At 39.0% G+C, this 12,346-nt stretch overlaps 1 protein-coding gene across 5 annotated transcripts in view; it reads right to left on the bottom strand.

Moving 5' to 3' along the window:
- Positions 1-434: 434 nt before the first annotated feature.
- The window catches only part of PIK3CB (phosphatidylinositol-4,5-bisphosphate 3-kinase catalytic subunit beta), a 102,125-nt gene continuing 90,213 nt past the window's right edge, over positions 435-12,346 (bottom strand). For all 5 annotated transcript variants that reach the window (XM_067465954.1, XM_067465955.1, XM_067465953.1 and 2 more), the window contains 5 exons: positions 9,210-9,377; positions 7,810-7,933; positions 7,492-7,637; positions 4,336-4,468; positions 435-1,805 (listed from right to left, as the gene is read on the bottom strand). In XM_067465954.1, the coding sequence (XP_067322055.1) occupies positions 1,668-1,805; positions 4,336-4,468; positions 7,492-7,637; positions 7,810-7,933; positions 9,210-9,377 (709 nt within the window). In that variant the 3' untranslated portion in view covers positions 435-1,667. The remainder of the gene's footprint in view (positions 1,806-4,335; positions 4,469-7,491; positions 7,638-7,809; positions 7,934-9,209; positions 9,378-12,346) is intronic.

The following is a 12,346-nucleotide window of genomic DNA, read 5'->3' on the forward strand; positions in this document are numbered from 1 at the left end:
GTACAGAAAAGAGAGTGAACACACACCAACTGAAAATAAGGTTTACAGAATATTACCTGAAAATTGACAGGTCTGAGTTTTGAAAGGGCAGAATGCTTCAAAATGCAATGCCAGTAGAATATAACACAAGCGATACAAGCGAGATATCAAATTCAAATGTATGATATATTGCCCATCTCATTTGACCTTTTCATGGATTATTGATCCTCAACTTGACAGAATGTCAAACAGAGAATTACATCCATCCATCCACAGTGCACTTTTCAGTAGAACTGGAGACATGTGGTCCTCCAGACATTGCACAGACAAGAATTCCCATCCCTCACCATTGGTTATGATGGCTAAGAGACATGGGACATGCTGCTTAATATCTTCTGGAAGGCCATAAGCTTCCCACCATAGAAACACTCACACATAGTTTTGACAAAGCAAAATAGCCAAAGTAGTCTTTAATGCAATTCATGTTTAAAATCATTGACTTGATCCCAAAGTAACATCATATATAATTACTTTTATTCAATCATCCAAACTAAGAACGATCAGTGTTCTTTGGAGAGCAAGCAGTAGTCAGACGTCCATCTTGCCACTGTTTCAAAACATTTCATGTTACAACTTCAGCCAGCAGCTCCTATTGCACTTTTACTTTGAATTACTCATGTATTGAGCATCTTAACATATGGTACCATATTTTATGAGTAGAACAAATCCAGTTTTCTCCATCAATAATCTTACGTTGAACACAAATCTGGATGAGACAAACATCACTGCAGTGAGTATAGGAACACTGTAAATAACAGGTCTGACTCCAATTTGGAGCCCTTTCATTTTAAAAAAATGTTTGCACTATAGCGTATTTTAAAATGAAATTGGATATCTCATGACTTTAACATCCAGTTTTTCTTGTTTGGTGATGTAGCTGCCTGATAAGTGTTCAAGCATAGGTTTTCCATTTACACATATTAGACAGTTTATGTGACACATACAAATTGTTATGGGTATCACTGGAAAACCATCAAGACAAGTTCATGAAATTTTCTAAATGAAACATGTTCAATGATTCACAAAGACAATCCACTCTGTGATCAAATTTAAGACATTTACATCAACACTGAGCACTTGGACAAAATAATCTGTTTTTTAAAAATAATTTCCCATGATGTAGAAATTTCTGTTCTTCTCGTAGCAGTTCAAGACAATAAGCAGCTTTTGACTATACAATAATCTGGCAGTTATGTCCAGTAGAACAAATCTGTCAATGACAGTAAAAAAATGTATATATATACACACACACAAAACAATGTTCATTTAGAGACATGACAGAATCCCCAAACCTCTGACACTGTTCAGCAATCAGTTCAAGAAGTCTCTAACGATCCACATAATGTTAGAGTATGCTGCCCAAACGTTTTTAAAAAATCCCCAATATTTACAGTTTCTCAATGTATCAAAATAATAATATAAAAGCTTAGTAATAGCTTTCTGCGTGCAAAGTCAGCAGAAGTGATTACTGAGGACATCTGCTAATTTTACAAAATATCATGAAAGCATGCCAAAGCAGAGTGCAAAATAATCAGGAATCGCTCAGGCAATTTCCTCAGGTGTGTCGTCTCCCTTTTAACACTATATTGTCAGGGTAACATTCAGCTTAGTGCAAATTCATAAACCATCTAGGATCGGTAGTCCTTCCGAACAGTGTGCGCCATCCAGTTCACTTTAGTGGTCCAGCTTTCTCTGAGTGCTTCATCAAATTTCTGCTTGAATTGCTTTAGTGCTTCTTCATCATTCTTTCCTAAGGCAAGGGAATCCTAGGAACAAAAATAGCATTTGACAAGACAATTATTTTCCTTGAATTCCCAACATATTCACTTTTTCTTAATTGTCTGCAGCTGGCCCCACTAGCCATGGATTGCTATTCTTTTACCACACAAAGTAATAATGTCAGCAACAGAAACACTATAGAGAGATATATCTGCTACAACAGAGAGTACAAAAATATCACATCCATTTGCACATTGCCAGTTCCTGTGTTGGCAACTGGGAATTGCTCTTACTGACTTAGAAAACAATATCTTAGGACAGGAATAGGCAACTCCTGTGAGAACAGTTTTGACTCCTGGGACTCAGAGAGGTCTACATCCTGTCAAAAGTGTGGCTCTTAGCTCTCCCTCTTTGCAAAGCTAGAAATTCACTTTTGATTTTAACACAATGAAGCACGGCCCTATACCTTTTCCTTTCAAGAAGAATCACTACTCATGGATGGCTCATGTCCTAGAACAGGGGTGGGCAACTGTGGGAAGTTAGGGGGCACATTACCACCTGAGAGATCTTGGAGACCGCGTCCTTCCACCCGCGCACCAAACCCCATTTTATTTACCCAAAATGTCCCTCAATGCTCTCTAGGGCTGTAAAAAAGACTTTTTTTTCCAAAAGAGGAAGTCACTTCCAATCTATATGTTTGAGACAAAAAGGACTCTTTGGATCCAAACTGTGGCAAAAATTATTATTTATTATTTATTTAGGGCTTTTATATCCCATTTTTTCTCAACCTCCGTGGAGGGACTCAGGACAACAAACAAAGTGGCACCCCATGGCACCCACATCAAAACATAAATATACAATTAACAGCAATGTAATAACAACAACAATATAAAACAGCATAAACAGTATAAAACCATATAAACAATATAAAACAATATAAAAACAGGCAACAATAGTCAGCGGTCACCGATTTAAATCATTATCCAAGGGCAGTCCATCAGTTCTAAATAAGTCAACACGTCAGTAGGTCAGCCTATTCTCCAAAGGCCTGAACCCATAGCCAGGATTTTACTTGTTTCCGGAAGGTCAAGAGGGATGCAGTAGATCTAATTTCACTCAGGAGGGAATTCCAATGCCTCTCACATCCCCAAAGGATATTTTGGGGTTTAAAAAATTCCTAGAGCCCCCTGAAGCTCATGAAACACCCCAGGAGGGTTGCATTTTGCCCGCTCCTGTTAATTGTGGGTGGAAAGGTATTTTATGAACTCCACTCTCTTCAAGTTTCCCCTTTCTCTATGTAATCCAATCATCACGACATCTTACTCTTTGCAATAGTAGCGGACAATTTCTAGAGATTTGGGAACAACACGTACACATACAACTAGACTGTCGTGGACCACATATCCAAGCTTCCACTTTTTAAACTTAAAAAAAGCCTCAAACCCATGTTCTATAGCAGAGTTTCTCAAACTGTGTTTCTCCAGATGTTTTGAACTTCAGCTTCCATAATTCCTAACAGCTGGTAAACTGGCTGGGATTTCTGAGAACTGAAGTCCAAAAGACCTTGAGGAGCATAGTTTGAGAGACACTGCCCTATACCATGTCAGGAAGTTACTTCTGGTTTTGCAGAAAATAAAAGTGTCCCTCTCCTTGGATGAAATCAATTTCCATGCTTCCTAGAGACATGAGGGGCTGCTCTTTTATTTTTTTTTGGAGTGGGGGAGGATATAATTACTGAGAGCATGGGGCAACTATGGAAGCCTGAGGGGCACAGTTTTCTAATCCTGAACTTCCTGTATGCCTTGTTTTAAGCAAGACTTTTCCTATTAACAACAGAAAGTGATTAGAAGTTGCTTCCTCTTCAATTTCTTAATTTTAAGGAACATCTCTCCTGACCCTTAAATGGTTGAAAGGCCCAAGAACATGGCAAAAATACTCCCAGCAGGAATGCTGGTGCTAAACTTTAAAAATTGCATTTTTAATCACTGGGGACAGCATGAGCCCATGAACTACACTTTGCTGTGGTGGAAAACGAGAGTGCTGAAGGAGGAAAGACTTTGAACTTGGGAGCTCACATATAGCCCATAGGTTGCACTAGACCTTTCCTTCCTTCCTTCCTTCCTTCCTTCCTTCCTTCCTTCCTTCCTTCCTTCCTTCCTTCCTTCCTTCCTTCCCTCCCTCCCTCCCTCCCTCCCTTCTGTCTACAATATTTCAACCATTTTTTAATCCATGTAGTTCTAATGTGGCTACTAGATACTTTATACCATCAAAAGAAATCTGAAGATAAGGGATATGGATATGATTTGAGGAACAAATGGCCAGAGGCTTGAAAGTAAGTTTTAGGATGGAAGATTTTGGAACACGAATCTCTGGGATCCCTACTTTGCCTGCCCTGCAATAAAGGAAACTGCAGCCCTAAGTCTGCAAGACTTTGAACAGTGCTATTAATAACAGATCTCTTCATGGTCTCTCATTCATAGTGTTGTTATAATTCAAAAGCAGCTTGGCAGCACATGATAGCAACAACAAAGGAGACAGAAAATGCATAGATCTCTGAGTTTCACAACCATGGTTTACCTTCAGATACTGGATGTCTTTAACAGAGGTTAGTTCTGGAAGCCCAGCAGTTAACATCAGTGCAAAGAGGGTGATAAAGAGGTTCCCATGTCTTCGCAGAATCAAGTATGCTTCTTCACAACACTGGCGAAACCTTAACAACCACAAAACACATACATTGTGAAAGGAGGGCAACCAGAAGTGGGCCAGACTCCAGGTAGCCTGATCTAGTTCAGTTCCATGAACAGGACCAATTTGCTAATGTAACCTGGCATTTTATATTCACCCTATGCTGCCGTTTTACATTACTTTCCAAATAGACATGGAATAAAACAGCTGCTACAAGTTATTTATTCTGAGAAAGTATTCACTTGCAAATTGTTTGCTTTTTGCCTTACCTAGCAACAGACCATACTGAGGCATTGCTGTGCTGGTTGCTAGAAGGCAAAGAGCCAAATATAATAACTTAGAGCTCCTAAGCAAATTAACATAGCCAAAGAACGAATGGGTAACTTGTTGTTTATGGGCATTTTGTAGCTCACATCAAAGCACAGATCTAACTTGTTACACAGGTTACACAGTGCAACAACAACTAGAGCTCAAGATAAAGGCTTTTCCAAATCAGAAGTCAGGCCGCAGTAAAAAACCTCCAGGAATTCCTTCCAGAGAGTGAAAGGGTTCACAGAATGGAAAAAAGGTTCTGCCTACCACATATATTGTGACTGGAAAAACAAAATACTGACCTGCCCTCTAGTGATAAGAATAGATATTCCAAGTTGACTATTTTTCATATGCATGTTATACACATTTTAATTGGATTCCATGTATTTTCAGGGCTTCAACATATAATTAAAAAGTAATTTTCTAATGCTGCCTACATTATAATACTGGGCTCCAGTAACAGTTGGAAACATTGAAAAATAAGCTGGTGTTTTTTCCATGTCAGGAGCGACTTGAGAAATTGCAAGTTGCTTCTGGTGTGAGGGAATTATCCATCTGCAAGAACATTGCCCAGGGGACACCCGGATGTTTTTTGATGTTTTAACATCCTTGTGGGAGGCTTCTCTCATGTCCCTGCATGGGGAGCTGGAGCTGACAGCTCACTGTATTCGAACCTCCAACCTGTTGGTCTTCAGGCCTGCCAGCACAAGGGTTTAACCCACTGTGCCACCGGGCACTCCAAAATAAGTATTAATAAAAGAAGTTAATAATAAATATTTTATAACTGAAATATTCTCAGTGAGGTTTGGAAAAGTACAATTCAGCTGACTTATATCTTCAAAGACATCATTTTCTATAAAATGTCTCATGTCAGTTTGGTCCCTTTCTTACAGCTTTTATGACCCAAAGTATCCTGCCTGCCCTCTGATCTTCTAAAATGACACACACACACACACACATACAGCTCCTCTCTCCTGAAGATGTCCTTGAACCCTGATGATCTAAGAATTTTTCGCTGTCTAGGCACAAAACTCTGTTTCTCTTGACAATATTGGTTTCTCTTGCAATTCTTGTGATTCAGTGGCATCATGGTCAAAGCAAATAGAGATATAGTTTTCAAAAGCAAGGAGGAACTTAATTGCTACAGTTTATAGCTGCAGAAAGACTCTGATAGTATTCAGAGACCTTTTAATATTAAAAGGGTTTTAAAACAGAAGCTGAATGGCTATCTGTTAGGACTGCTTAGATTGCACTGGACTAGATGGCCCTTGCAGTCTCTTCCAACTCTATGATTCCGTGAGAAGGGGCATAATTAAATGATATGAAAGACCAGAAGGAGAAAAGGGTGGTGATTTGTTAACTCTATGATGGTTTAAGTTGATATAAACACAAATGTCAGTGCAAGGGACAGTGCACCAAAGCCCCCGATGGTGCAGTGGGTTAAACCCCTGTGCCGGCAGGACTGAAGACCGACAGGTCGCAGGTTCAAATCCGGGGAGAGGCAGATGAGCTCCCTCTATCAGCTCCAGCTCCTCATGTGGGGACATGAGAGAAGCCTCCCACAAGGATGATAAAAACATCAAAAATCACTCGGGCGTCCCCTGGGCAACGTCCTTGCAGATGGCCATTCTCTCACACCAGAAGCGACTTGCAGTTTCTCAAGTTGCTCCTGACACGACAAAAAAAAAGTGCAAGGGACAAAATTGGAATATGTTTATAGTGTTATGATTCCACTCTAATTGCCAATGGCAACTTCCTATGCGATACTGGATTCTACAATTTAGGAAGGCACTAGTGCGTTCCAGCATAGATTTCCTAAATGACTCACTTTGAATTGCAAATCCCAAAATTCCACACAAAGTTGTCATGAATGACAGTTAAAACAGAATCATAATACTATAATTAGATTGAAGACCTGCACACTTTTTTATTTGAACACTTTTGGGAACTGGCTGTTTTATCAGAAAAAGGGATTTTTAGGCTGCTTTCCTACCTTTATTTTTCAACATTTTAAATTATTTTAGTTCAATACTACTTCAAGAATATTTTTGTGTCCTTTTAGCTCTATTGCGCCCTCTGGTGATATAGAAGATTAAACCATTGAACTGCTAAACTTGCTGACCAAAAGGCTAGTGGTTTGAATCTGGGGAGCAGGGTGAGCTCCCGCTGTTAGTCCCAGCTTCTGCCAACCTAGCAGTGCGAAAACATGCAAATGTGAGTAGATCAATAGGTATCGCTTCTGCGGGAAGGTAACGGCGCTCCATCCACATTACCTTGGAGGTATCTACGGACAACACCGGCTCTTCGGCTTGAAAATGGAAATGAGCACCAACCCCAGAGTTGGACATGACTAGACTACATGTCAGGGAAACCTTTACCTTTACCTACTTTAGTTCTATGTGTTTTTACTCTTGTTTTTCTCCCCCCATAAACCAGTTTGGACTCCAGCTTTGTGGAAAAAAGCAGGATATAAATAAAGGAATTAAATAAATCCAACAGTTCTAGGTAATCTCAACATAGTTAATGATGAGGGAATGCTGGGACTTGGAGTAAAACAACAGTAAGAGTTCTGCATGCTTTCTATCTCTAGCCTAGAAAGCTGAGTACAATACTGTTTTAGCACTAAGATAATATTGGACCAATGTAATTTTGTTCATAATTATAATTTTATTTCATTTCACCACCTGATGAAACCCCTCTAAGACCAAGGAGCAGAACTAATCAAGTAGTACTTACCGACCAAATTTTTCAGTATTTCCAGTTTTCCCTTGCTGAATGACATGAATAAAATCATAGGTGAGGATGAAAGGCACTCGTTCCCTTTTAATTCCAAATTTTGATTTGAAATTTCCAAGAATATGCCCAAAATCTATGTGAAAGAGCTAGAGAAAGTTTGCAAAAAATAAATAAATAATTAGTGACACTAGGAAATTAATTCATAATGGTTTTGTTCTAAAATCTTTAAAACAATTAAACATATTTAATCCAAAACATAACATGGATAAGTTTTCTTCCAAACCTCTCTAATAAGAGATACCTTAAGTTTGTCCTTACCTGACCATTTTTCCTGACCATGATATTGTCACTATGTCTGTCTCCTATGCCCAGCACGTAAGTAGCTACACAGTAGCCAGCACAAGATAATGTAAATGCTTCAATGGCTCGATCCAAGTCATCTCTAAATTGGAGGAAAATGATTTGAGATGATTACTAAAAACTCCTAAGCAAATTAACACAGCTTTAAAAAGCACAAGCTACCATAGAACCATTTCAAGCTACTAATTAGTGAAATAGTGTAAGATTACTATATAGTGTGTTTATGGGAACCTCCCAACTTCTAGAAAGTTTACACATTTATTTCACAGCAAGAATATCTCCAAACCTACAACTGTCAATTCAATGGTTCCTTTTAAATACAGGCAGTTCCTGAGTTACAAACATGTCTCATAGGTACAAACAGGTGTGAGACCACAGGAAGTGAGAGAAATCTACTTCTAGGAAGAGAAATTTGCCCCTGGATGAGTTATCGTGGAGAAAAGGTGTCTCCACTGAAGCTTTATCACCAATCCTTGTTTTCACAACAAACCAATGTTTTAAAGTTATCAGAGAGACAGAAAGTGAAGCAAAATCTTCTGAACAGGGGCACAGATAGCAAAACAAACACCACAAGAGTATTAACTTTTCCCTATGTTACCCAAAGCCCTCTCTCCCACCCCTCCCATACACACACACATACAGAACCCTATCTTTTGGTTGCTGTGAGTTTTCTGGGCTGTATGGTCATGTTCCAGAAACATTTTCTCCTGACGTTTTGCCCACATCTATGGCAGGCATTCTCAGAGGTTGTGAGGTCTGCTGGAAACTAGGCAAGTGGGTTTTCTGGAACATGGTCATATAACCCAGAAAACTCAAAGCAACTCAGTGATTCCAGCCATGAAAGCCTTTGAAAACACATTCATAGCTTGGGGACTGCCTATACATACAAATGAACAAAGCTTTAACAGAGAATACCTACTCAGAAGTAAATTCTGAGTTCAATAGATCTTATTGCAATGTGTTTGTTGTTATTGTGTGTCTTTGGTATCATTTCTGATTGATGGCAATCCTAAGACAAACCTGTCATAAGATTTATTATTTCTCTGAGGCTGGGTGTATGTGACTTGCCCAAGGTTGCCCAATAGGTTTTCAGTTGAATGGAGCTTTGAGCCCTGGTCACCAGAGACATAGACCAATGCTCTACACCCACTGGCTCTCAATAAGGGTTAATAAGAAAATTTCAGAAACCTAGAGTTGTAGACTTAGAGGCATCTCAAGAGCTATGTTCTCCAATGCTTGGAAAAGGCACGAAATATACAGCCACATGATAGATTAGCCAGGCAGCTTTAACTGACATCCAACTGACATCTTAAACTTTGGAAGTTCAACAGTACACTAATGAGGATGTAACAGCTTACCCCGAGTTGTATTCTTTGAGCCAGTTTAAAAGAGCATCTTTATTGAATGCAGCGGCGGCAGCAACATTACTGCTGTTTAGTTGAATGTCTGCAATCGTCTCAGACATAGAAACCACCTCAATTAAGCCAGAAAGATCTCCTGTTGCTAAACAACCATAAGGCGACATTCTAGAAAAATAAAGATTATAATAAGTCAGTGAGATATATTTAAAGAGACACATCAACAAGCAATAGGATAACTAGTGAGATAGCCTTTCAATGATTAAGTAAGTCAAAATTTGATCATAGTTCAGCACTATAAAAAATCGTTCTCAACCTTTCTAATGCTGTGACCCCTTAATACAGTTCCTCATGTTGTGGTGACCTCCAACCATAAAATTACTTTTGTTGCTACTTCATAACTGTAATTTTGCTACTGTTATGAATAGTAATATAAATATCTGATATGCAGGATGTATTTTCATTTGCTGGACCAAATTTGGCACAAATACTCAATACGCCCAAATTTGAATACTGATGGGATTGGTAGGGGATTGATTTTGTCATTTCGGAGTTGTACTCCACCAACGATGGAATTGAACCCAATCTTGGTACACAGAACTCCCATGACCAAGAGAAAATACTGAAAGGGTTTGGTGGGCATTGACCTTGAGTTTGGGGGCCGTAGTTCACCTACATCCAGAGAGCACTGTGGGCTCAAACAATGATGAATCTGGACCAAACTTGGCACGAATACTCAATATGCTCAAATGTGAACACTGGTGGAGTTTGCGGAAAATAGAGCTTGACACTTGGAAGTTGTAATTACTGGGATTTATAGTTAACCTACAATCAAAGGGCACTCTGAACCCAGCCCACAATGGATCTGCACCAAACTTGGCACATTATCTACATGGCCAACATTGAATACTGGTGTGGTTGGGGGGCTGTTTTTGAGTTCTGGAAGTTGTAGTTCACCAACACCAAAAAGGAAGAGAAGGACAGGTGGAAAGATCTTCAGCCTTCTCTCCCAAAGAGGTTCCTAAGACCATCAGAAATATGTATTTTCTCATGGTCTTTGGTGACCCCTCTGAAACCCCCAGGTTGAGAAACACTGATATAAAGGAAGAAATGAAGAAAATTCACAGTTATGAATTTTTTGAAATTGGTCAACAGGTGGTGCTATTTCCTTTCTTCTAAACCGCTACCAGTTTTGAGGAGGAAAATGTATTTGAAAGAAAGAGGGATAGCTCTCCACTGAAGAGATTTCCTGTAATATTTGCAAAAGCAGCAGGCTGAGATCGTTATCCAATTTCCACTTTTGAATATTGTGAGGAAGGTGTATATGAATGTGTACTATTCAGAACTGATTGGATCTTCTCATCTTAAACTCCACCAAGCTTTGGACTTAATTTCAAGTACACCAATTATTCACTGGCCAATGAGGGAGGCATTCCTAGCAGAAGCCAAAGTCATTGCCTAGAAATAAGGCTTTCAATATGAAGATTTTCTGATGTGTGTCCCAGTCGAGTTAAATTCCACAGTGAAATCACTTTAAAATCATTCAAATAAACCACTATAAAAGGTAAAGGTTTCCCCTGACATTAAGTCCAGTCCTGCCCGACTCTGGGGTTGGTGCTCATCTCCATTTCTAAGCTGAAGAGCTGGCATTGTCCATAGACACCTCCAAGGTCATGTGGCTGGCATAACTGCATGGAGCACCATTACCTTCCCTCCAGAGTGGTACCTATTGATCTACTAACATTTGTATGTTTTTGAACTGCTAGGTTGGTAGAAACCAACAATATATATTATGAATTTAACACGTGGATTTGAATATACTGCAGCATTTTATTAACAGCTGCATGCCATAACCCCTTTTGAAGTGGACTTTGGCATGACTTTCTGCAATGCTTGCTGAATTGAACATTATTTGTGTCTTAATATCTGCACTAAAATGTGCAATGCAAGGCCAGAAAGTTATTTTGTCCTTTACAATATGTTCTGTCTACTTGATCTTTATAAAAAAATTGCGTAAAGCTGTGAAATGACAAAAGTGTTGTTGTGGCTAGACAAAGTATTGGATTGGTTTGGAAGGAGGATGGAATGAGTTCTCTAGTTTTGGGATTAGATCTTTCCATTGGGTTATTTGTCTCGGACTTTTGAGTATAATTTCATAAAACTTCAATGTATTGACACTATATTATTAGTAAGGAGGCTACTTGAGTTCAGAAATTGCTTTTAAAAAACAGCTTTAGTCAGAGCAGAGTATATACTAAAATAGTTTAGATAAACTTTGTGGACAATTGGAAAATTATTAAAACAAAACAACACTAAATGCCTACTAAGCAAAGAAAAAAATGCTGCTGAAATATTTATAAATATGGAAACCTCTGCCTCACAAAGTCAGACATAACTCATGCTCCTTCTCTGCTTTCTTTCCATTGTGAGAAAAAAACCCAATTTTATTTAGACAGCTTTCTGAATGCTCAAGTTGTTGCTGAAGGGTCCTTATTATTCTAATCACTATGTGTCAAATGTTTCACCATTATTTTCTATCCGTGTTTTTCATAGGTTTGCTTATTTAAGTATTATTGAATTTTTGTATCATAATTTATTTCTAGTTGCATTTTTGTTTGACGAAATGCTTTGAAATTGCCTTAGAATCATAGAATCATAGAATCAAAGAGTTGGAAGAGACCTCATGGGCCATCCAGTCCAACCCCCTGCCAAGAAGCAGGAATATTGCATTCAAATTACCCCTGACAAATGGCCATCCAGCCTCTGCTTAAAAGCTTCCAAAGAAGGAGCCTCCACCACACTCCGGGGCAGAGAGTTCCACTGCTGAACGGCTCTCACAGTCAGGAAGTTCTTCCTAATGTTCAGATGGAATCTCCTCTCTTGTAGTTTGAAGCCATTGTTCCGCGTCCTAGTCTCCAAGGAAGTAGAAAACAAGCTTGCTCCCTCCTCCCTGTGGCTTCCTCTCACATATTTATACATGGCTATCATGTATAAATGAAGGAAAAGTCCCATGTTGAAGGAAAAGTAGGATATAAGTTAAGTAAAGAAAAACAGTATATTTAAAACGAGTGCCTGGTACATATTTAAACAAATCAGCCCAAATCTAATTGGTTTGACAGGACAGCTAAGTCCAGTTT

The sequence above is a fragment of the Anolis sagrei genome, chromosome 3, assembly GCF_037176765.1.
Source record: "Anolis sagrei isolate rAnoSag1 chromosome 3, rAnoSag1.mat, whole genome shotgun sequence".
NCBI lineage: Eukaryota > Metazoa > Chordata > Lepidosauria > Squamata > Dactyloidae > Anolis > Anolis sagrei.